At 38.7% G+C, this 26447-nt stretch overlaps 1 protein-coding gene across 8 annotated transcripts in view; it reads left to right on the top strand.

The window, feature by feature from the left end:
- LOC133554755 (neural cell adhesion molecule L1-like protein) overlaps positions 1–26447 on the top strand; it is a 156483-nt gene that overhangs the window by 95733 nt on the left and 34303 nt on the right. For 3 of the 8 annotated variants that reach the window (XM_061903863.1, XM_061903859.1, XM_061903865.1), the window contains 5 exons: positions 16839–16859; positions 19918–19983; positions 20402–20515; positions 22079–22240; positions 22429–22605. In XM_061903863.1, the coding sequence (XP_061759847.1) occupies positions 16839–16859; positions 19918–19983; positions 20402–20515; positions 22079–22240; positions 22429–22605 (540 nt within the window). The remainder of the gene's footprint in view (positions 1–16838; positions 16860–19917; positions 19984–20401; positions 20516–22078; positions 22241–22428; positions 22606–26447) is intronic. The other 5 variants (XM_061903864.1, XM_061903866.1, XM_061903862.1 and 2 more) reach the window with 4 other exon arrangements.

Here is a 26447-nt window from a genome sequence, read left to right as displayed (position 1 = left end):
TGATCAGGAGGCTTACCTGCTCCTGATCACTAATCAGAGATATTTGAACGCGTCACCCTGCCTTCTTTGCAGGTCCATTGATCGCTTTTGGCGACCGCAACTTTCGTTGTCTGCTGATAATACATCGGGGGACGGTGTGGCACAGTTGGGAGAGTGGCTCTGTTGAACATGAGGGTTCCTGGTTCGATCCTCAGCTTCTACCAACCTAGTCACGTCCGTTGTGTCCTTGAGCAAGACACTTCACCCTTGCTCCTGATGGGTCGTGGTTAGTGCCTTGCATGGCAGCTCCCGCCCTCAGTGTGTGAATGGGTGAATGTGGAAATAGTGTCAAAGCACTTTGAGTACCTTGAATGTAGAAAAGCGCTATACAAGTATAACCCATATTTATATTTTGTGTACGCTTAATGCTTCATTATACGGCCATGGTGTTTTGAAGCTTGGCAGACAACAATCTATGATTTTAGCCTGGACTCCTGTGCGCTTCCCTTGGGCACATCTGTTTTTTGTATTGTTGCCTTGCTTGAAGAAAGAAGTAAAGACTCTTTTTTCCTGCACACTGCATCCTGCTTGCCTTTCCGCATCTTGGGAACACAAATTCACTGCGATGCAAGCAGAACGTGACATTCCTATCACATATTAAATCGAATTTTCCTCGCTGTAAGTCTGGAGGCCGAATATTAACAAATGCTGTCAGTGCAGAACAGGGGTCTTAAACCCCATTAATCTGGGGCCACTGGAGGTAGAGTCTGGGTGTAGCTGGGACACACAAAGTATTCACCTCACCTACTTTGTAACAACGTGCGTTACTATTTTTATTACATTTTAGCAGAAGCAAGAGTCATCTTTGAGATAATTAAGGTGAACAGGTTCTATCCGGCCCAGCGGGATGAGTTTGTTAAGTATAAAAAAGAGCCTACATTTTTGAATTAAAAAAACTGCTGTTCTAAATGTGTCCACTAGATGTCGCAATACCAATTATTTGTATCTTTGTAGATGATGCTACATGTGTAAAAAAATATACAACATGATGTTAGTGCACCAGTGGAGGAAATTGAGCTAACTACATTAATGACATCCTGTAATTTGTTTTTGATATTTTTTTTTTGGTCTTGATAGATAGACAATGAGTTGACGGATGAACATTATAACATAATGTATTCAGATAGTATAAATAACGACAAATAAAGATAAAATATATTAACCGCAACATGTAAGTGTAAATAAAAACCAACAACATTATGATTTGTACCTTTTAAGAATGTGCTTGTTCTATTTCTAAACTAAGAAAAAAATCTGAAGTTGTCTTTATTTTTAAATAATCGCGCTGGGATTTTACCAGTCCGGCCCACTTGGGAGTAGATTTTTCTCCATGTGGTCCCCAATCTAAAACAAGTTTGACACCCCTGTTCTACATGTAAAAGTGAATGTAAAATTTTATATTTTCAAACTGTGAAGTCTCCCAGCAAACGGTTAGAGACACTTCAGCTTGGAAGTTGCTTTTTGTGTTTCCGAATGTTTTGGCACTTGTATTTTAATGCCTTTTGTGGAATTCAAGAAAGCCATAACGCGTAAAACAATAGTATTAACTGCCCATGGTGCACAGTCCGAAAGTACATCAATCTATGAAGTTAGGCACGGGGCCAAATAATAGTGAGTTTTGAGACTTGTGCTGTACATGGTCCTGTTACTGCGGTGACATAGATTTAGATTTAGATAGTACTTTATTTATTCCGTCAGAAGAGTTCCTTCAGGAAAATTACAATTTTCAGCACAATCCCATTCAAGATCAGACAAACATTACAGGGAGACAGAACAGGATCGCTGACGTGTCTGCCGGCTTCCAGCGCCCCTTACAAAAAAGATGACATACAGGTAAACAAGGGGGGAAGGGGGATGGGAGAAAAAAATAGAAGAATAAAATAAAATAAAAAAAAATCGGTCTTAGCCTAGGCCCTGGAGTGGGGGTGCAGACTGAGGCCAAGGGAAAAGAACAACTCATAGCCATAGTACACATCCCTCTTACATGTGTGTAAGAGGGAAACATCAAACATCAAAGAACACAGAGGACATTAAAGACATTAAAGCAGCAGATACAACCAGACTCTTCCACATACAGCTATGAATAAAAAGTAAAAGAGACATATACACTGTGGTGGCCTCTGCGGTGTTCCACGCCATCGTCCGCTGGGGTGGAGGGAGCATGGCCAGAGACAGAAGCAGACCCAACAAAGCAACCAAGACAGCCGACTCCACTCTCGGCCAGTGTCCAGTCTGCATGGATGAGCGAGGATACGTCCAAGGTGACTGAGGTGTCCGACACCTGCTCACCCAGCCAAGACACCGCGAAGCCTCTCCGTCCCAGCGCTCAGTGATAGCTCTGCAGCCCTGTCCCCTCATCCGCATCTCCTCCAGTACGTCCAAACAGACTCTGGTGTAGCAGAGACCCAGCAGCTGGTCTCCATGGCCAAAAGGCTCCCGGGAGGCAGATCCAGAAGTCCACAAAAAAAGCACCACAGAGGTCACGAAAGTGCCACCCCTTGTCACACAGTCCCAAGGGGTCCCGGACCAAAAGGCAAAAAAATATAATAACACATGAAAACAAGAGGGAAACACAAAAGGATGACACAAGAGCACAGAGCTCCTGCCTACAGCAGCCACTACAGCAGCGCCATCTTGGAAAAAAAAACACGTCGATGCCATCTTGCACTGATGTCACTTCATTACGCAGAAACTAACTCCTGTATGGTGTTAAAAAAAAACTTAAAAAAAAAATTATATTTTAGTATTTTAAAATTATTACATATTTATGGCAAGTCATATATTTTTTTCTGTGGAAATAACCTTCTGTTGTTGAGAAAAAACATGTAAATATAGATGTTTGCCTAATTGGGATTATGCAAGTATCTATACTTAGTTTACTTTTTTCTAATTTATTTTAGTATTTTGAAATACTTAAATATCATTGGTGAGTTTTTTTTTTTTGTATGGACATTTTGTATGGTGAGAAAAAAAAAACATGTAAATATAGATGTTTGCCAAATTGGGATTATGCAAATATCTATACTGTACTCAATTTACTTTTTAAAAAAAATTATTTTAGTATTTTGAAATACTTACATATTAATGGTGAGTTATGTCTTTTTTTTTTATCAATCAATCAATCAATCAATGTTTACTTATATAGCCCTAAATCACTAGTGTCTCAAAGGGCTGCACAAACCACCACGACATCCTCGGTAGGAAAACTCACACCCAGTGGGACATTGGTGACAATAATGACCCAGTGGGACGTCGGTGACAATGATGACTATGAGAACCTTAGAGAGGAGGAAAGCAATGGATGTCGAGCGGATCTAACATGATACTGAAAGTTCAATCCACAATGGATACAACACAGTCGCGAAAGTCCAGTCCAAAGAGGATCCAAGACACAGCAGCGAGAGTCCCGTTCACAGCGGAGCCAGCAGGAAACCATCCCAAGCGTAGGCGGACCAGCAGCGCAGAGATGTCCCCAGCCGATACACAGGCCAGCAGTACATGGCCACCGGATCGGACCGGACCCCCTCCACACGGGAGAGTGGGACATAGAAGAAAAAGAAAAGAAACGGCAGATCAACTGGTCTAAAAAGGGAGTCTATTTAAAGGCTAGAGTATACAAATGAGTTTTAAGGTGAGACTTAAATGCTTCTACTGAGGTGGCATCGCGAACTGTTACCGGGAGGGCATTCCAGAGTACTGGAGCCCGAACGGAAAATGCTCTATAGCCCGCAGACTTTTTTTGGGCTTTGGGAATCACTAATAAGCCGGAGTCCTTTGAACGCAGATTTCTTGCCGGGACATATGGTACAATACAATCGGCAAGATAAGATGGAGCTAGACCGTGTAGTATTTTATACGTAAGTAGTAAAACCTTAAAGTCACATCTTAAGTGCACAGGAAGCCAGTGCAGGTGAGCCAGTACAGGCGTAATGTGATCAAACTTTCTTGTTCTTGTCAAAAGTCTAGCAGCCGCATTTTGTACCAACTGTAATCTTTTAATGCTAGACATGGGGAGACCCGAAAATAATACGTTACAGTAGTCGAGGCGAGACGTAACAAACGCATGGATAATGATCTCAGCGTCTTTAGTGGACAGAATGGAGCGAATTTTAGCGATATTACGGAGATGAAAGAAGGCCGTTTTAGTAACGCTTTTAATGTGTGCCTCAAAGGAGAGAGTTGGGTCGAAGATAACACCCAGATTCTTTACCGTGTCGCCTTGTTTAATTGTTTGGTTGTCAAATGTTAGAGTTGTATTATCAAATAGAGTTCGGTGTCTAGCAGGACCGATAATCAGCATTTCCGTTTTTTTGGCGTTGAGTTGCAAAAAGTTAGCGGACATCCATTGTTTAATTTCATTAAGACACGCCTCCAGCTGACTACAATCCGGCGTGTTGGTCAGCTTTAGGGGCATGTAGAGTTGGGTGTCATCAGCATAACAGTGAAAGCTAATACCGTATTTGCGTATGATGTCACCTAGCGGCAGCATGTAGATGCTGAAGAGTGCAGGGCCAAGGACCGAACCCTGGGGAACTCCACACGTTACCTTAACGTAGTCCGAGGTCACATTGTTATGGGAGACACACTGCATCCTATCAGTAAGATAAGAGTTAAACCAAGACAGGGCTAAGTCTGACATACCAATTCGTGTTTTGATACGTTCTAATAAAATGTTATGATCGACGGTATCGAAAGCAGCGCTAAGATCGAGGAGCAGCAACATAAATGACGCATCAGAATCCATCGTTAGCAATAGATCATTAGTCATTTTTGCGAGGGCTGTCTCCGTGGAGTGATTTGCCCTGAAACGGGATTGAAAGGTTTCACATAGATTGTTAGACGCTAAGTGTTCATTTAACTGCTCCGCAACAATTTTTTCGAGGATTTTTGAAATAAAGGGAAGGTGAGACACCGGTCGGTAATTTACCATGAGGTCAGGATCGAGGTTAGGTCTTTTAAGAAGAGGATGAATAACCGCTTTTTTGAATGCTAGGGGAACAGTGCCCGAGGAGAGTGATAAGTTTATAATATTTAGCACTGATGGACCTAATAATACAAAGAGCTCCTTGATCAGTTTCCCAGGAAGAGGGTCAAGTAAACATGTTGTCTGTTTTATTCCATTTACACGTTGTAACAATTCCTCTAATGTTATTTCCTCAAAACGAGAGAAAGTATTTTGGAGGGTAGTATCCGCCGTATATACAATCGTGTCAGTGTTAATAGAACCCCGTTGTAGCTGGGACGCATTGTCTTTAATCTCCTTTCTAATGACTTCAATTTTCTTACTAAAGAATTGCATAAAGTCATCAGCTGAGTGGGTTGAGCTACTGGAAGGAGTCCCTTGTTGGGTTAGCGATGCTACCGTACTAAACAAAAATTTAGGATCGTTTTTATTACGGTGGATGAGATCTGAGTAATATTTAGCTTTAGCTAAGGTAAGCATGCGTTTATAAGTTATTAAACCATCACTCCATGCTTGATGGTGCACCTCAAGTTTAGTCGTGCGCCATTTGCGTTCCAGCTTTCTACATAATAATTTCTGAGCTCTAGTTTCTTCTGTAAACCACGGGGTGCGCTTTTTTGGAGCCTTTTTTAACTTTAGCGGTGCTATGTTATCAATGGTTTCGCGCAGGGCGTCGTTAAAGTTGTTAGTGAGGTTATCAATAGAGCCCACATACTTTGGGAATGGTGCCATTACCGAGGGCAGTAGGTCAGCAAGAGTTGTCGTTGTGGCTGTATTAATGTTGCGGCTGCTATAGCAGTTATTATTATTATTAGTTTGACGTTTGTTTATGGAAGTAACAGCCTACTGCTTGTGAAAACAAAAACTTGCAAATATAGATGTGTGCCAAATTGGGATTATGCAGGTATTTATACTGTACTTAAACTACTTTTTTTCAAATTTATTTTAGCATTCTGTTTATATTTATGGTGAGTTATGTGTTGTTGTTTTTTTCTAGAAAAAACAGGTATCTGTACTGTACTTTACTAAGTTTTTTAAAAAGTATTTTAGTATTTTGAAATTATTACATATTTATGGGGAGTTATGTATTTTTTTTCTGTGGAAAAAAACCTGTTGTTGTTGAGAAAAAATATGTAAATATAGATTTTTGCCAAATTGAGATTATATAAGTATCTATACTTATTTTTTTTCTAATTTGTTTTAGTATTTTGAAATACTTACATATTAATGGTGAGTTATATCTTTTTTTATGCAAGTAACAGCCTACTGCTTGTGAAGACAAAAACAATAAGTATTTATACTTAACATACTTTTTTTCAAGTTTGTTTTATTATTTTGAAATACTTACATATTAATGGTGAGTTATATTTTTTATGTAAGTAACAGCCTATTGCTGGTGAGAAAAAAAAACAAAAAAACATGCACATATAGATGTGTGCCAAATTGTGATTATGCAGGTATTTATACTGTACTTAACCTACTTTTTTTCAAATGTATTTTAGTTTTATGAAATAATTACATGTTTGTGGTGAGTTATATGTTGTTTTATTTTCCTGGAAACCAAATGTATCTGTAATGTACTTAACTTACTTTTTAAAAAAGTATTTTGAAATTATTACATAGTTATGGTGAGTTCTGTATTTTTGTTTCTGTGGAAATAACCTATTGTTGTTGAGAAAAAAAAAACATGTAAATATAAATGTTTGCCGAATTGGGATTATGCAAGTATCTATACTTAAGTCACTTTTTTCAAATGAGTTTTAGTATTTTGAAATACTTACATATTAATGGTGAGGTTTTTTTTTTGTATGGAAATAGCCTGTTGTTGGTGAGAAAAAAAACATGTAAATATCCAGAAGATGTTTGCCAAATTGTGATTGTGAAAGTATCTATACTTTACTCACCTTACTTTTTTAAAAACGCGGTGTGGTGCAGTGGGATAGTGACCGTGCGCAACCCGAGGGGGCCCTGGTTTAATCCCCACCTAGTACCAACCTCGTCATGTCCGTTGTGTCCTGAGTAAGACACTTCACCCTTGCTCCTGATGGGTGCTGGTTAGCGCCTTGCATGGCAGCTCCCTCCATCAGTGTGTGAATGTGTGTGTGAATTGGTGAATGTGGAAGTTGTGTCAAAGCGCTTTGAGTACCTTGAAGGTAGAAAAGTGCTATACAAGTACAACCAATGTACAATTTATTTTTATTTCGAAATACTTACATATTAATGGTGAGTTATATTTATATATTTTTTATGGAAGTAACAGCCTACTGCTTGTGAAAACAAAAACATGCAAATATAGATGTGTGCCAAATTGTGATTATGCAGGTATTTATACTGTACTTAAACTACTTTTTTTCAAATGTATTTTAGCATTCTGTTCATATTTATGGTGAGTTATGTGGGGTTTTTTTTTTCTGGAAAAAAACAGATATCTATACTGTACTTTACTAACTGTTTTAAAAAGTATTTTAGTATTTTGAAATTATTACATATTTATAGGGAGTTATGTATTTTTTTTCTGTGGAAAAAAACTATTGTTGTTGAGAAAAAACATGTAAATATAGATGTTTGCCATATTTATGCTGAGTTATATTTTTTTATGGAAGTAACAGCCTATTGCTGTTGAGAAAAAAAAAAAAACATGCACATATAGATGTGTGCCAAATTGTGATTATGCAGGTATTTATACTGTACTTAAACTACTTTATTTCAAATGTATTTTAGCATTCTGTTCATATTTATGGTGAGTTATGTGGGGGTTTTTTTCTGGAAAAAAACATATATCTTTACTGTACTTTACAAACTGTTTTAAAAATTATTTTAGTAGTTTGAAATTATTACATATTTATGGGGAGTTATGTTTGATTGATTGATTGATTGATACTTTTATTAGTAGATTGCACAGTACAGTACATATTCCGTACAATTGACCACTAAATGGTAACACCCGAATAAGTTTTTCAACTTGTTTAAGTCGGGGTCCACGTTAATCAATTCATGGTATTTTTTTTTCTGCGTAAAAAAACTATTGTTGTTGAGAAAAAACATGTAAATATAGATGTTTGCCATATTAATGGTGAGTTATATTTTTTTATGGAAGTAACAGCCTATTGCTGGTGAGAAAAAATTGCCAAATTGTGATTATGCAGGTATTTATACTGTACTTAACCTACTTTTTTTCAAATGTATTTTAGTATTCTGAAATAATTACATATTTGTGGTGAGTTATGCGTTTTTTTTATCTCCTGGAAACAAAAGGTATCTATACTGTACTTAACTTACTTTAAAAAAAAGTATTTTAGTATTTTGAAATTATTACATATTTATGGCGAGTTCTGTATTTTTGTTTCTGTGGAAATAACCTATTGTTATTGAGAAAAAAATATGTAAATATGGATGGTGGCCAAATTGGGATTATGCAAGTATCTATACTTAACTTACTTTTTTCAAAAGAGTTTTAGTATTTTGAAATACTTACATATTGATGGTGAGTATTTTGTTTTGTATGGAAATAAAACACTATTGCTGGTGAGAAAACAAACAAACATGTAATGTAGATGTTTGCCAAATTGTGATTATGCAGGTATTTATACTATTCTTAACCTACTTTTAAATATATATATTTTAGTATATTGAAATACTTACATATCTATGGTGATTTATGTGTGTTTTTTTTTCTGGAAAAAACAGGTACCTATGTTTTTAAAAAAATATTTTAGTATTTTGAAATGGATACATATTTATGGTACATGTAAATTTTTTTCTGTGGAAATAAGAGCCTATTGTTGGTGAGAAAAAACATGCAAATGTAAATGTTTGCCAAATTGTGATTATACGGGTATCTATACTGTACCTAACTCAGTTGTCATTAGTTTTCTTAGATATTTTATTATTTCCTGCCCAGTGCTCTTGTTTGTCGTTCCACTTCTTGTTTGCCTTCATTTACTACCATTCCTCTGGTGTGAGCCCTGGCTTACTCACCTGTCTCTGATTGGCAATCAGGACACACCTGTCGCTGATTGGCAATCCGGACACACCTGTCCCTGATTGGCAATCAGGATACACCTGTCCCTGGTTTCCAATCAAAATGCTTCTTATGCCAACCCTACCCTTGTGGACAATTAGTTACAATCCATTTTGCCTTTTAAAATGTTAAAAATAAGACAAAAAAATCTAAACAATGTCTTTTAAAAAAATGTCAAGCTGTCGGGCGTCACTTTGAATTTGTTACATCACAAAACTGTTTTGTAAAGAGTGCTATTTTCGACAAAAAAACCTTAATTAGTGCAAATATAAAGTAGCTGAGACATGTCTATAAGAAAAAAAGACCAAGTAAATACAAAGCATTGTCCTCCATCAGGTCTCTGGAGATACGAGGGCAGCAGAGATAAAGTGGGCAGCAAACTAGACAAACAGCATCAAGAGCACATTTTGCAGCTCGCATCCCAAGTCGCAAGGAAAAATAACCACAAGTACCCCGCAGGGATTTAAATATTTGCTCTCTTGCCTCACATTTGAACACCCTGCCTGTTATCTGAAACACGCTGGCTGAAAGCTTTGAATTTAATGCTGATAAAATGGTTTACTTGAAAGAATAGCAATGAAGCCTTGCTTCAGCTTGACTGCAGTCAGAAATCAGCCATCAGCAGCAGCGCAATTCATTTTCGTTCAACAAGGAAGCACGCAGTAAACACACACTCACACCAAAAATATTAGAGGGACATTTCATTTAGATCAGGTCAGTAAACTCACAGTGACAGATACGATTGCAGATGTCATAACTAATGCATCAAACATGTTCCCTTAAGTATTGTGTTGAAGCGGAGTGACAGTCAGAATGTATTTGTGGAACAATACTTCATGTGGGTGAAGCTGGGCCGCCTTGTAATTGCACACAACACCACTGCAATTAGTTTGTTACATTTGTGCCGTAGATGGATTTATTTTATTTTTTTGTCTGTGCTGTTAAAGTTTAAAACACCACCTTGTCCAAGTCCCACCCAAAATCCTGCTGTGAAAAAAAAACATTTGTACCATTATGGTTTTATTATTCACACAAAGCCACACCACAATGTCCAAATCTCATCAAACTTTTCCCCAAAACGTTTGTGGAACATTTATGCTGTCAAAAAGTAATATTTGCTATTATAGTTTTTACATTATTAATAGGGATGCCCGGTAATATCGGACTGCCGATATTATCGGCTAAAAAATGCTTTCAAATGTAATATCGGAAATTATTGGTTTCAAAATGATCGGTATCGGTTTCAGAAAGTAAAATGTATAACTTTTTAAAACGCCACTGTGTACATGGACGTAGGGAGAAGTACAGAGCGCCAAAAAAACCTAAAGGCACTGCCTTTCCGTCCCAGCCCATTCATATAATATTTATGGCTTTTCACACACACAAGTGAATGCAAATCATACTTGGTCAACAGCCATACAGGTCACACTGAAGGTGACCGTATAAACAACTTTAACACCGTTACAAATATGAACCACACTGTGAACCCACACCAAACAAGAATGGCAAACACATTTTGGGAGAACATCCGCATCGTAACACAACAACAAAAAAATAACTTAGATTTATATTGTGCTTTTCTAAACACTCAAAGCGCTCACAGAGAAGTGGGACTCAACATTCATTCACGCTTGGTGGTGGTAAGCTACATCAGTAGCTACAGCTGCCCTGGGGTAGACTGACGGAAGCGTGGCTGCCAGTTTGCGCCTACGGCCCCTCCAACCACCACCTATCATTCATTCATCATTCATTCACCAGTGTGAGCGGCACCAGGGGCAAAGGGTGTAGCGCCCTGCACAAAGACACAACAGCAGCGATTTTTTGGATGTCAATAGGTGGGAAGCGAACCTGCAACCCTCCGGTTTCTGGCCGGCCGCTCTACCCACTACGCAATGCTGCCCCAACAGAACAAATACCCAGAACCCCTTTGCAGCACTAACTCTTAAGGGACAATAGGATATACACCCTCGCTACCCCTCCCCTCCCCACCTCCAAGCTGCTATTTTGAGGCAAGTAATGCACTTTGTGACTTCAATAATAAATATGGCAGTGCCATGTTGGCATTTTTTTTCCATAACTTGAGTTGATTTATTTTTGAAAACTTGGTTACATTGTTTAATGCATCCAGCGGGGCTTCACCACACAATTAGGCATGATAATGTGTTAAGTACACGACTGTATACAATATCAGTTGATATCGGAATCGGTAATTAAGAGTTGGACAATATCGGAATATCGGATATCGGCAAAAAAGCCATTATCGGACATCTCTAGTAATTAATGCTTCATTTTTTACACACATCCCCTCCACCTTGTCTAAATCCCTTCCATGAGGTTTGGTATCAATATTATATTTTGAGAATTGATATGCGGGCATTAATAATCTGCATCAAGGGTGTCAATATTTCGGTATCGATCTGCAAATCTTTACTGGTGACATCACAGGTCTAAATATTGTTAAAAAATATATTTTTAAATGACTCAACAACTTTAAATGGGCTGTTTGCAACTTGCTCATAGTAACATTTTTCAAAGCAAAAAATGTAACTAAGAACACCAGGAAATAAACTAATTTACCGGCCCGAATAAAACCATTGGTTTTGGTGCATGCACAAATGCAGTCCAAGAGAAGCACCAAACAACTTACAGTCATGTTTTTGTTATGATAGAATATACATTCTATGACAGCTAATGCTTATTATGCAAATTGCTATTGGTAACTACAAACCCCGTTTCCATATGAGTTGGGAAATTGTGTTAGATGTAAATAAAACAGAATATTAATCATTTTCAACCCATATTCAGTTGAATATGCTACAAAGACAACATATTTGATGTTCAAACTGATAAACCTTTTTTTTTTGGCAAATAATCATTAACTTTAGAATTTGATGCCAGCAACATGTGACAAAGAAGTTGGGAAATGTGGCAATACATACTGATAAAATTGAGGAATGCTCATCAAACACCTTTGTGGAACATCCCACAGGTGTTCAGGCTAATTGGGAACAGGTGGGTGCCAGGATTTGGTATACAACAGCTTCCCAAAAAATGCTCAGTCTTTCACAAGAAAAGATGGGGCGAAGTACACCCCTTTGTCCACAACTGCGTGAGCAAATAGTCAAACAGTTTAAGAACAATGTTTCTCAAAGTGCAATTGCAAGAAATTTAAGGATTTAAACATATACGGTCCATAATAACATCAAAAGGTTCAGAACATCTGGAGAAATCACTCCACCAAAGCGGCATGGCCGGAAAACAACATTGAATGACTGTGACCTTCAATCCCTCAGACGGCACTGTATCAAAAACGGACATCAATCTCTAAAGGATATCCCCACATAAGCTCAGAAACACTTCGGAAAACCACTGTCACTAAATACAGTTCATCGCTACATCTGTAAGTGCAAGTTAAAGCTCTACTATGCAAAGCAAAAGCCGTTTATCAACAACATCCAGAAACGCCGCCGGCTTCTCTGATGGACCGATGCAAAGTGAAAAAGTGTTCTGTGGTCTGACGAGTCCACATTTCAAATATTTTTTGGAAATATTCGACATCGTGTCATCGTGACCATATGGGAAGCGAACCATCCAGACTGCTATCGACGCAACGTTTAAAAGCAAGCATCTGTGATGGTATGGGGGTGCATTAGTTCCCAAGGCATGGGTAACTTACACATCTGTGAAGGCACCATTAATGCTGAAAGGTCCATACAGCTTTTGGAACAACATATGCTGCCATTTAAGCGCGGTCTTTTTCATGGACGCCCCTGCTTATTTCAGCAAGACAATGCCAAGCCACATTCAGCACGTGTTACAACAGTGTGGCTTCGCAAAAAAAGAGTGTGGGAACTTTCCAGGCCCGCCTTCAGTCCTGACATGTCTTCCATCGAAAATGTGTGGCGCATTATGAAGCGTAAAATACGACAGCGGAGATTCCGGACTGTTGAACGACTGAAGCTCTACATAAAAACAAGAATGGGAAAGAATTCCACTTTCAAAGCTTCAACAATTAGTTTCCTCAGTTGCTAATCGTTTATTGAGTGTTGTTAAACAAAAATGTGATGTAACACAGTGGTGAACATGCCCTTTCCCAACTATTTTGGCACGTGTTGCAGCCATGAAATTCTAAGTTAATTATTATTTGCAAAAAAAATACATTTTATGAGTTGGAACATCAAATATCTTGTCTTTGTAGTGCATTAATTTGAATATGGGTTGAAAATAATTTTCAAATCATTGTATTCCGTTTATATTTACATCTAACACAATTTCTCAACTCATATGGAAACAGGGTTTGTACCAACAACTAAAGCTAATACGTATGCATGAGATATGTACGTAATTATTTCATTGCAAAGGAGAATGCAGAATATACTGTGTGAATTACATTGGAAAGTTGGCACCCTCCAGGCATCTGTGTAAAAGTTGCAAATGATTATCGGACGATTATCAGACAGGCTCATCATATTTTGCATTTTTTGATAAACTGTAAATTGGTTTTCTTTTTGTTTTCTTTTTTACATCTACATCATGCAACATCAGCAGATACAATACATACAAATATACAATATATACAAATGATACCAGTATTTTTTTTAATTTTTTTTTTTAAATATAATTGTTAAGTAGATAGCTATGGGAACTGGTCAAGCGTTTACCTGTTTGTGAAGAGTTGACTTCTTTTTTCCGCTGCAGCGCTTACGCGCCACTTCCTCACCCTCTCACATTCTCTTCCTCCACAATCTTGGGTCGCTTGTACACAAAACATCTCTTTTACTTAGAATTCAAAACTTTCATTTTTTTGCCGGGGAATCCAGTTTTTGTCATTCTTTCCCGTCTTCTTATCGGTTTCTTTCGTAGAAGCGCAGTGAGTTTCATTCTTGTTCCCTGATTCAATCAAATAAGAAAGGCGACATACATGGATGGACATTAAGATGACAGAAAAAATATCCCAGCCAAAAATCCCAACTTTGTGTAAATATATTGACGAACAATAGAATTATGTTGTAGGTTAAGAAACAGAGACAGCAATCTAATACTTTCTGCAACATCCAGGAAGAAATTATGTCAGCCAGCTTGAGAAATGTCCCAATTATAAGCTACGAGAAGGAGCCTAGAATTGATTTTGTATAAATGCTCACTATATAAGGGAAACCTTACAATGTATTAAATCCATAAACTGCTATACAATTGTATAAAATTTAGTAGATGGTGAGTTATTGTGATGCAGAAAAAAATCCCCTATTTTACCAATTTTCCCAGGAAATGCAAATATCGATAAATAGACACACGTACGATATTCGTAAAATCCCCTGATGTTGTTTAGCGCTAAATCAACCACAACATTAGTGCTACATTAATCATTAGGTTGCTAACAGTTGAACATTGGACGTTTCCTCAAAAATAATTTTAAAAATCTAAATAAAAAACTAAAAGCCTTACAAAGCTTTCAGTGAGATCTTAAGGGACACATACATATACGTTAAATAATATGAATTTTATTACCAATTAATATTAGTTCTAAATATCGCTGATCGGCTTCCTTGACTAATAATCGCTATCGGCATCGGCCTTGAAAAAAACACATCTGTCAATCTGTACTTAACAGCATACATTTTGTGGCGCAAACCAGCACAAACGTTGCACAAGCGAACAGCAGTGATTATTTTCATTTTCGTAATGGTAAGCTGCGGGGGGCGGGGGCATATAGTCATAAAAACACAGCAATTGAAATTTAAACACCACACTAACAGGAGCGCATAAAGCTCTAAAACTTTATTACAGATCTACTGTCATAATTAAGTAACATTTAATTGTGCGACGGTAAATCCACTAAGGTGTATAATTAGTTTTCATGTTGCACATTTTAAAGAAGTAATTATTTTGATAATTCACTGGCTTTTAATACTAAGACTGACTTACGTACAGTGTATACTGTTTCCAAAGCAGAGTGTTTAGTATATATTCGTAGTTCCCAGGCTTTTTCACAGTCAGGTACCCATTTAAATGTACCCTCTGCCTGTAAGCACACAAGAAAACATCTTACTCGAATATTTTAATAATCAAGTATTCCATCGGATATCCCGATCGATTAATTGAGTAATCGGATAAATCATATTTTTTCTTAATTATTTATTTATTTATTTATTTTTTATCCTGTTTAACTTCTCAGGCAAATCCTGTTGTTGATGCGCATGCCCATATTGGCTGTATAAATTTTCTTTACAAAATAGAAGTTGTTGCCTTATTTTTATTTTGACTTTATTAAATTGATTTATTTTATTATTTGGTGCAGCCGGGCTGGAGCCAGATTTTTGCTTATTAAAGGTTTACATGTTAAGATGTCCCATCAATTATTGCGTTTGGCTTAATTGTCTTGTATTTTCTAAACGGCTGTTTTCATTATTTGAAGGCTGACACACGCAGCTGAAACGCGTCCGTTGGTTGAATGTGCCAATTTGTGTGTGCTAATAAAAACAGGTGCACTCACAGCCCTATGTGCTGTGTGGTGTGACCGCATAAACTAAGTTCTTGTCTCTCGTGCGTTTTTGATGATTATTATACGGTGTCGTTTAAATGGTGGTTTCTCCACGTAAATCCGCTGAGCTTTTTTCAACCTGCCAACAATACATAAACAATATCCATCCATTTTCTACCGCTTATTCCCTTTTGGGGTTACGTGGGGCGCTGGCGCCTATCTCAGCTACAATCGGGCGGAAGGCGGGGTACACCCTGGACAAGTCGCCAACTCATCGCAGATATAAACAATATATAAAGACAAACCACTTAAAAATGACAACTGTTTTAAATTTTAACATTGAAATACAGGTCATTGCATTCTTTGCATGCAAAACAGTAATCAAAATGTTCATTTTGCTATCATAACATGTTTGAGATGAAAATACATATATTAAATTAGTTCAAATTATTATTCCCTGAGAAAGTTAAAATAACACTATATACTTAGTATCAAAAATAAAACAATTAGAACAATTTTCATGAATTTAAACATCAAAAGTCATTTAGGTAATCCCTAGTGAGCTCTGACTACTAAACGAGGCAAGAATTACTCGAGTTACTCGAGGAATCGTTTCAGCTCTACATCTTATATTAAATTATTCTTCACCTGTTTGAGCTATGTAAATCCATTGTATAAAATAATTTTGGGCAAAAGGACATCTTTACAGAAGTGCATGCCCCATTTAATTGTCCCTTCAGAAATGTACACACATACACACATGTTGGCTGGTGCGGCAATAATAAGTTGCGGTGTGTTCAGACCTCAATGCAGTATAAGTTTCATATTGTTTCAACATTTTCATTCGTCGTGCCTGATGCAATTAAGTATAAAGTACAGCAGAGCATTCCAAATGTTGACGCAAAGCGACAATAATGACAATGAAGCCACCGCTGGCACCTTGAAAAGTAATGTTTACCGCTATCAATTTGCATTTCAAAAGTACAAATAATTCAACTGGGAGCAGCGGGGAGTTTCAGGGGAATGCTATGGAGCATTAAAAGCTATGCCCTATTGTCGCTTTCAAGCTGATTGTGCAATTTCATCATGCAAACATCCCACTAGCATTGTACCCATTCAGTCTTCCATCTGTGTACAGCGGAATGCAAAACTGTGGTAAACTTCCGAATTCTGCATGTGTCAGAATATGTCTGTGTGTGTGTGTGTGTGTATGTGTGTGCGGGTGTGCGTCTGTGTCCAAACCCTAAAGCTGGCTTTCTATTGAAAACGTCAGTAATAATCTGTGGTTTTGCTTTCTATTTTTTTTTTTTATCTCACATTGTTGCTGACTGCAGCTGTGGTCTCTGTTGAGAGCAGTATGTATGACCGCCTCCAGCTAGCAAGCTCGCTGATGTTGAAGTAGTGAGAGATGTGCTCTAGACTTCAGTACAGGATGCCTTAGAGTAGACTAACTGATGTCACAGTTGTTGACATGTATTGTAGCGCTGACATTTAGGGCTGCTTTTTTTTTATTGAACAGTCTGCTTCAGCCATCAGTTTCCCTGTAGTACCAGCAATGTTGTATTTATTCGCATAGTTTATTATACAGTGGAACCTCTAAAGTGCAATGCAGTCTTTTCTAGAAACTATTCTCAAGGCAATCATTTGATCGCAACTGGACTTTTCGGTTTGTGTTAGAATACGTTATGCCTCTCATCGAGTAGGTTTCATCAGTTCATGCTCATTGATTTAGACTTAAACTAGTTGCGATCGATTGGATGCCCTGAGATTACAATGACATAGGGTGAATGAGAAGATCCATAGACATTTTTTTTTTCAGAAACTAGTGTTTTCTAAAGTGTACGGAGAAGTAAACCAGTAATCGCAGTGCTGAAACGTGAAAAATACAGGGCTGTAACTTTTAGTTAGAGGCTCTAGTTTGGTCGTGATTCTGCAACAACTTCACTAATGCAGTCATTAATTAAAACTGAAGCACTATGCCCCCAAAAAATAGTCAAATACAGTAATTCCGGACTATAAACCCTACCCTGAATTTTAGAAGAAAAAAATATTTCTTCATCTATTGGCCTCAGATATACACAGATACGTTGTGGAAATAAATATCTGCAAAGAAAGATTTTGTAAAAGTATTTTTACATACCTGAATTATTTCCAAACAGTACCTGTAACACGGCAGTAAAACGGATGATCAAACAAAACAGAAAGGATTATTTTTACTATACTTTGTAAACACTTTGAGTTTGAACAGTTTCTTAAAGAGGATCATTTTAGGACATTGTTTGATTTCTTCGCTTAATCCATTCCATGATTTAACCTGTAGCGAAGACGCGTGCATTTATTAGCCGCACCTTTGTATAAGCCGCAGGGTACAAAGCTTGGGAAAAAGTAGTCCGGAAAATACAGTCTGTTCTATATAACAAGTAAGTTTATGGTTTTTGTAAGGACCTGCTGCAGAAATGCTGGTCAAAGATCCTTTACATCACAGGTGTCAAACTCAAGTCACACGGTGCTGATGTGGCCAGTCAAAGGCAGAAAATAATGTGCGTCAATAAAATACTTTATGGCTAAATATATATATTTTTTTATTTTGACAGAAAGAAAAAAAAAATACTGCATATTTGAGGTGGAAATATATGGGGCCCCTCGCGATTCAATTGTAGTAGCCGGGATGGCGGTTGAATTCAGAATCGATTCTCAATTCAACACAATTCTTGTAATCATTATGAAACCTTTTCAAAACAGGTTACAGGTCCCATAAGCTCCTCTTGGCTGTTGATATATGACTTATAGAAGAATGTAATTTTATCAATCTATCATCAAAATATAATTTACAAAAAACACAGAGTGTTAATCAATTTAATTAAAGCAAATAGAGCAACCCTAATTCCAAACCAATCCTGGTTATACAATATATAGGATATACATTTACAATGCAATTAAAATAAAAAGGAAAACATATTTATTTGGCAAACACAAATTGTTTTTTTAAGTCAACTCTTAAAAATTTTGAACTGATTTAGGAATGAATAAAAATCGCGATTTGGATGTCAATCTATTTATACCGTGTATCTTCTAATGTTGAATATTAACTGGCCATGCAACAAGAAATTTCAAGCATTTTGTTTTTGGTTATCAATAATAAATACATAATGATCTGCTTGTCGAGTTGGCTTAGGATTTCAAAGCAAGTTATCCATCAATCTCTCGGTAAAAAATATAATGTTGAAACACAATTGCCCATGCAAATTGTGTAACAAGGCTAATATCCATTTATATTCATACATATTTACTGTTACAACGGGCCCTTTGAGGGAAGCCACAACTGCGATGTGGCCCTCCAATAAAAACAAGTTGTTCACCCCCGTTTCACATAACAGGCATGCTCCTCTACTTTTCAGGATCTTTTACAAAACATTAGTCAAAGGTATTGTATATGTGACAGAAACATAATTTTGTAAATACAGTCGTGGTCAAAAGTTTACATACACTTGTAAAGAGCATAATGTCATGGCAGTCTTGAGTTTCCAATCATTTCTACAACTCTTGTTTTTTTGTGATAGAGTGATTGGACCACATACTTGTTGGTCACAAAAAACATCCATGAAGTTTGGTTCTTTTATGAATTTATTATGGGTCTACTGACAATGTTACCAAAATCTGCTCGGTAAAAAGTATACATACAGCAATGTTAATATTTGGTTACATGTCCCTTGGAAAGTTTCACTGCAATAAGGCGGTTTTTGTAGCTTCTGGTTGAATATTTGACCACACTCTTGACAAAATTGGTGCAGTTCAGCTAAATTTGTTGGTTTTCTCACATTTACTTGTTTCTTCAGCATTGTCCACACGTTAACGTCAGGACTTTGGGAAGGCCATTCCAAAACCTTCATTCTAGCCTGATTTAGCCCTTCCTTAACCACTTTTGACGTGTGTTTGGGGTCATTGTCCTGTTTAAACACCCAACTGCGCCCTCGTCCTGCAGAATTTGGAGGTAATCGGCATTTTTCATTGTCCCATGTACTCTCTATAAAGCACCAGTTCCATTGGCAGCAAAACAGGGCCACAGCATAATACTACCACCATCATTCTTGACGGTAGGTTTGGTGTTCCTGGGATTAAAGGCCTCACCTTTTCTCCTCCAAACATGTTGCTGGGTATTGTGGCCGAACAGCTCAATTTTTGTTTCATCTGACCACAGAACTCTCCTCCATAAGGTCTAATCGTTGGCCATGTGATGTTCTTTACAAGTGTATGTAAACTTAAGTCCACAACTGTACGTCCCAATATTAGGCCTTTTTTAGAGGTTCTACTTATATGTTTTTTTTTTATTGTATTAGCTTGTGTGTTTTCGTGTAGGTCTGACCAGCATTAATGCAGGAATTTAAACATCTGAGGTTTCTCTTCTCATTTCAGGCCACATCTGCTCTGTCTCCTTCCCCCGCTCTATCCCAGGCACTACTGCTCGTCCTCCGTCTTTGGGTACACGGCTCCCACTTGCAAATGTTCACACAACTTGTCTTCATGTATCTGAACTTTCAACTAACAATAAGGCTGCAGGCATTGAGTTGCTTCAATCTGTTTCGGTGTTTGTGCATGCTTGTGTGAGGCACTGACTGTGCTGTAGCGAGGACTAGATGTCACTCACGCCCACCAGTGTTACATCGCCCCTTTATGAGTCCCAAATCCAGCACCGCTCAATTAAGTGTGGGGGTTTGGGGGTGGCCTTTTTTTAACTGTCATTTCCGTTTTTTTTTCTTTTTGCAAGGTGCACAGTTCTCAAACTGTGGGGGGATCCTATTTGCCACTGCTAATCTTCTTTTCCTCCCTTCTTTTCTGTCCCTGTCGGTGTGTTTTCTCTCTCTGTGTCTCCCCCTCCTTTTTGCATTTCCTTTATCAGCTCCAAGCCTGTTGAACATAAGCTCCTATGTGAGTGACACCTATGCCAAAATCAGCTGGACTGCCAGGGTGGAACAGCAGGACTCTCAGCTTTACGTGGCCTATATGAATAACCGTAAGATTCTTTCTCCGCTCCCAGTCTGAAAGGAGTTTTACGGCGACATCGCCTTAAGTTGCAACATGGACAGTTTTATACAAGCAGCCATATATAAATATGGTAACACTCTAGTATGGGGAACACATATTGACCATTAATTAGTTGCTTATTAACATGCAAATTAGTAAAATATTGGCTCTTAATTAGTTATTATTAAGTACTTATTAATGCCTTGTTCTGTATGGCCTTATTATACAACCAGTAAGCCATTAACTAAGAGTCTTCCCTCAATAACTGGTTTAAATGTAACTTAGACATTGGGTGTCCCTATGTAAAGCGCTTTGAGTCACTTGAGAAAAAGCGCTATATAAATATAATTCACTTCACTAATTCACTAATTATTGCTTATTAGTAACCTTAAAGGGGAACATTATCACAATTTCAGAAGGGTTAAAACCAATAAAATCAGTTCCCTGTGGCTTATTTTATTTTTTGAAGTTTTTTTCAAAATTGTACCCATCCCGTAATGTCCCTAAAAAAAGCTTTAAAGTGCCTGATTTTCGCTATCTGTGAAGCCATCATCCATTTTCCTGTGACATCATCCAGTGATGCCAATACGGATAGCACAGCAAGATATAGCGACATTAGCTCGGATTCAGACACGGATTTCAGCGGCTTAAGCGATTCAACAGATTACGCATGTATTGAAAGGGATGGTTGGAGTATGGAGGCAGATAGCGAAAACGAAATTGAAGAAGAAACTGAAGCTATTGAGTGAATAGCTATTGATGCTATTCGGCCATGTTTGCCTTAGCATCGCCGGTAAAATGTGCAGACCAACAATCGGAAATTTCGCATCTTGTGACACGGAATCAACTTAAATCCATCGATTGGTAAGTGTTTGTTTGTCATTAAATGCGGGTGGAGGGAAACGCTGGATGCAAATATAGTTTCAAATGTACATACAGCTAGCCTAAATTGCATGTTAGCATCGATTAGCTGGCAGTCATGCCGTGACCAAATATGTCTGATTAGCACATAAGTCAACAACATCAACAAAACTCACCTTTGTGATTTAGTTGACTTTATCGTTGGAAATGATTTGCAGGTTATCCATACATCTCTGTGCCATGTCTGCCTTGGCACCGCCGGTAAAATGTGCAGACACTTCGGCACATTCAATGGGGGTCTTGACTTTATCGTTGGAAATGCATCTGCTTTGAGTGTCGCAGGATATCCACACCATCTTGCCATCCCTGTAATAGCATAGCTTTCATTGGTAAAGTGTGCGGAACAAACGACTGACCATTTCGTCGGCGTTCCCCACACCCTCGTATTTTGAACAAGTTTCGTCCAATTTCTTGCCACTTTCGCATCTTTGGGCCAGTGGTGCAACTTAAATCCAACTTAAAATGGATGGATGGATGTTCCCCATACTAAAGTGTTACCCTAAATATATAGTTGAGTTCAAGCGTAATATACAGTGGACCCTCTAATAACATAATTATTAGCAGTTGTGCCGACAGTATATCTTGTCGGGACAACTGTTTTAAATTGTGCACTTGCTTCGCTTGTGTGTAGGTGACGGTAACTGGCGCATTTCCGAGGCGGTAAACACGTCCCAAAGCTTCCATGTAATTGGTGGCCTCAAACCCGGGACAGTGTACACAGTGCGCCTCATGGCCAAGGCGTTGCTCGATAATGCTAGTATTTTCGAAGACGTTATCCAGACGCAAGTCACAGGTGAGAGGGGACAAACTTTGTGTTGTGTGTAGTACTTGTTCTACTGTAGCATAACGATACTTAGATAGCACCTGTGATGTGTGTGTTTGTCTTTATCTCTCACATTCACTCAATGCTCTTTGTGTTATGTTTCCAATTCAAAACTGCCATGGTGTTTGAGCTTAAATGTTTGCTGTGGTTGTCCGCAGGTGTGGCAGGTCACCAGAGAAGCAGCTCGACCAGGGGCTGGTTCATCGGGACCATGTGTGCGGTGGCGCTCCTCACGCTCGTCGTCCTCACCGTCTGCTTTTTGGGGCGAAACAAAGGTGGCAAATATGCAGGTACGCCACCGCCCGGGCGACAAGAAATGCTCGCCATGGACAAAGGTCAGTTAGTCTTTTCTCCGGGGTTCGGTTTCGGCTCTCCTTTTGTTCTTTTGGAAGTCAACCAAAATATGACTACCTCAACATCGTCCACCTTTTTTGTTGACTTTCTGAAAGAGCGGGCCTCAACCCCAAAACCCCAAATTCTTGGAATCATGCATGCGTGTTTGCTGCTTGTACATACCACCCTCCAAGAGGCTTGACACCAATGACTAAACCGTCTTGAGGCTCAAGGCTTTCTCATGACAATTGTCTGGGTTTTGTACAAAAAGTGGACTTCCTCCACTCAAAAGTTCTGACCTGCATGTGTTGAAAGGAATAAAACATTCAAAGCTGAGGATTGTGTGAACAAAATAAGGATTGCAATCCATGTAGAGGCAAAAATATACTGATTAACAGAACACACAATACAGGGAGGAGAAGATGCCAATATAATCATTTAGCACTCGCAATGTGATTTATCAAGACTGAAACTGTTTCACGGCCACTGTTTTGTGTCTATATTTAGTAGGGCTGGGCGATATTTCAAGTTTGTAAAGTATATGCATATATTTTTTAAAGAAGATAGGAATTAAGGAAATATCGTAATATCGATATAATTTATCCATCCATTCATCCATTTTCTTCCGCTTATCCAAGGTTGGGTCGCGGGGGCAGCAGCCTAAGCAGAGAAGCCCAGACTTCCCTCTCCCCAGACACTTCCTCCAGCTCTTCCTGGGGGATCCCGAGGCGATCCCAGGCCAGTCGGGAGACATAGTCTTCCTAAAGTGTCCTCGGTCTTCCCCTTGGCCTCCTGCCAGTCGGACGTGCCCAAAACCCTAGGGAGGCGTTCGGGTGGCATCCTGAGCAGATGCCTGAACCACCTCATCTGGCTCCTCTCGATGTGGAGGAGCAGCGGCTTTACTCTTAGCTCCTCCCGGATGACAGGGCTTCTCACCCTATCTCTAAGGGAGAGCCCCGGAAATAACTCCTTTCGGTTGCTTGTACCCGTGATCTTGTCCTTTCGGTCATAACCCGAAGCTCATGACCATAGGTGAGGATAGCAACGTAGATCGACCGGTAAATTGAGAGCTTTGACTTCCGGCTCAGCTCCTTCATCACCACAACGGATCGATACAGCGTCCGCATTAGTGAAGACGCCGCACTGATCCGCCTGTCGATCTCACGATCCACTCTTCCCTCACCCGTGAACAAGACTCCTAGGAACTTAAACTCCTCCACTTGGGGCAAGATCTCCTCCCCAACCCGGAGATGGCAATTCACCCTTTGCCGGACGACAACCATGGACTCGGACTTGGAAGTGCTGATTCTCATCCCAGTAGCTTCACACTCTGCTATGAACTGTTAAAATGGCTATCCATCCAAACAGCGCTTATTTGTTGTGTTCCTTGATTCTCCCCAGCTCCTCCTCCATGGGCTACTAAACCCCTCCTTCCAAGACGTTATTTACTATGATGAGTCACGATTAATTGAAATTAGAGGTAAAACATGTGGGACAGGCCAACTCACAACAGACTTCCCAAAAGACGACGAGAGAGTCGTAGAAGAGAAGAGGTAACGTCAAGGCGGCGGTTTATATATGAAAAGAAAATAGTGGAAGATTGCAGAGGGATTATCTTCCATAGATTTATTTTAGTTTATTATTGTTATTATTCATTTTATTTATTTGTGTCCTGTCGAGCTTCTCATGCAATTTCATGTAGTTGATGTGAATGCCTATATCGGCTGAACAAATGTACTTTCTGTTGTTGCCTTATTTGTATTTGACTTCATTAAATGTAATTTTTTACCGATGTAGACCAGTGTTTTTCAACCTTTTGAGGCAAGGCACATTTTTTTTCATAAAAAAATACTGACGCACACCTCCAGCAGAAAACGTTAAAAAATTAAACTTAGCAGAAAACGTTAAAAAATGTAACTATTCCAGGACGTCGTGTCTTATTTGTTGGTGTTTTCCTGTGCGTAGTGCTTTAGGTATTGTCTTGCGCTGTTATTTTGGTGGCCCTTCCTGTTGTGTTGGTGTTTTCCTGTAGCAGTTTCATGTCTTCTTTTCAGCGCTATCCTGCGCACCTGCTTTGTGTTAGCGAGAAAGACTATTTAAGTTGTTGCTATCCTTCTTTGTGGGGACTTTGTTGATTGGCATGTCATGTACCGATGTACTTTGTGGACGTCGTAAGTGTTTGCTGTCGTCCAGCATTTTGTTCCTGTTTACTTTGTAGCCAGTTCATTTTTACTTTAGTTTTGCGTAGCCATTGCCTTTTCCTTTGCCTTTCCCTTTTGTTAATTTTTGGTTTAAGCATTACATACCGTATTCTTCGGACAATAAATCGCTTCGGAGTATAAGTTGCACCTGCCGAAAATGCATTATAAAGAAGGAAAAAAACATATATAAGTCTCACTGGAGTATAAGTCGCATTTTTTAGGGAAATTTATTTGATAAAACCCAACACCAAGAATAAACATTTGAAAGGCAATTTAAAATAAATAAAGAATAGTGAACAACTATAATAAGTGTACGTTATATGACACATACATAACCAAGTGAGAAGGTGCCTGGTATGTTAATGTAACATATTAGGGTAAGAATTATTCAAATAACTATAACAAATAGAACATGCTATACGTTTACCAAACAATATGTCACTCCTAATCGCTAAATCCCATGAAATCTTATACTTCTAGTCTCTTACGTGAATGAGCTAAATAATACCATTTGATATTTTACGGTAATGTGTTAATAATTTCACACATAAGTCGCTCCTAAGTATAAGTCGCACGCCTGGCCGAACTATGAAAAAAACTGCGACTTATAGTCCGAAAAATACGGACCTTTTTACCTGCATCCTGCCTCCCGCTGTGGTCTGTATATTGGGATCACGACAAATCATCCTCGTCTCACCCGACACATTCCGACTTTTACAAGGCAAATAACTACCTGCTGCCACCTACTGACATGGAGTATGACATGGTTACGAGTTTTACACAGCACACAACACTAAGCAGCAGCACATTATTTGCATATTTTGATTATTAATTTGCAAAAAATATTTTTGGGACCAATTAGGTGAAGTTGCATATTTTCCCACGGCACACCAGACAATATCTCATGGCACACTAGTGTGCCGTGGCACGGCGGTTGAAAAATACTGATGTAGACGACGTCCAGGAAACCCACAACGAGTCTACTTGGCCACATTTGGATAAATATATGTGTCTGGATAAAACATTAATTTGAGCTGTATACAATCCATAAATCCATCCATTTCTACCGCTTGTCCCTTTTTGGGGTCGGAGGGTGTGCTGGAGGCTATCTCAAATGCATTCGGGCGGAAGGCAGCGTACATCCTGGACAAGTTGCCACCTTATGGCAGGGCCAACACAGATAGACAGACAACATTCACACTCACATTTACACACTAGGACCAATTTAGTGTTGCCAATCAACCTATCCCCAGGTGCATGTCAGTAAAAATATATTGAGGTATGCTTCTTTGTCAATATCGCCCAGCCCTAATATCAAAGATGGAGAATGGATGAACAGAATATTCCATTTGGACATACCGTATTTCCTTGAATAGCCGCTGGGGCGCTAATTGATTTAAAACCTCTTCTCACTCCTGCGCCTATTCAAGGCATGCGGTAATAGTAAGCAGGCGCTAATAACTTTAAAATCTCTTCTCACCCCTGCGCTTACCAATGGCATGCAGTAAAAAATTGAGTGTGATGTGAGGATACCATCACGAAGACCACATTTAATAAAAAAAACTTTATTATGGTTATTATTTCCAGCACTGAAGGCTTGGAATAACCTACAATTGACACACGCATTTCGTCACACCGACGAG

Source organism: Nerophis ophidion, linkage group LG06 (genome assembly GCF_033978795.1).
Source record: "Nerophis ophidion isolate RoL-2023_Sa linkage group LG06, RoL_Noph_v1.0, whole genome shotgun sequence".
NCBI classification, from domain to species: Eukaryota; Metazoa; Chordata; class Actinopteri; order Syngnathiformes; family Syngnathidae; genus Nerophis; species Nerophis ophidion.
The sequence above is the reverse complement of the archived record's forward strand: the minus strand, read 5'-3'. Positions and strand labels throughout refer to the sequence as shown.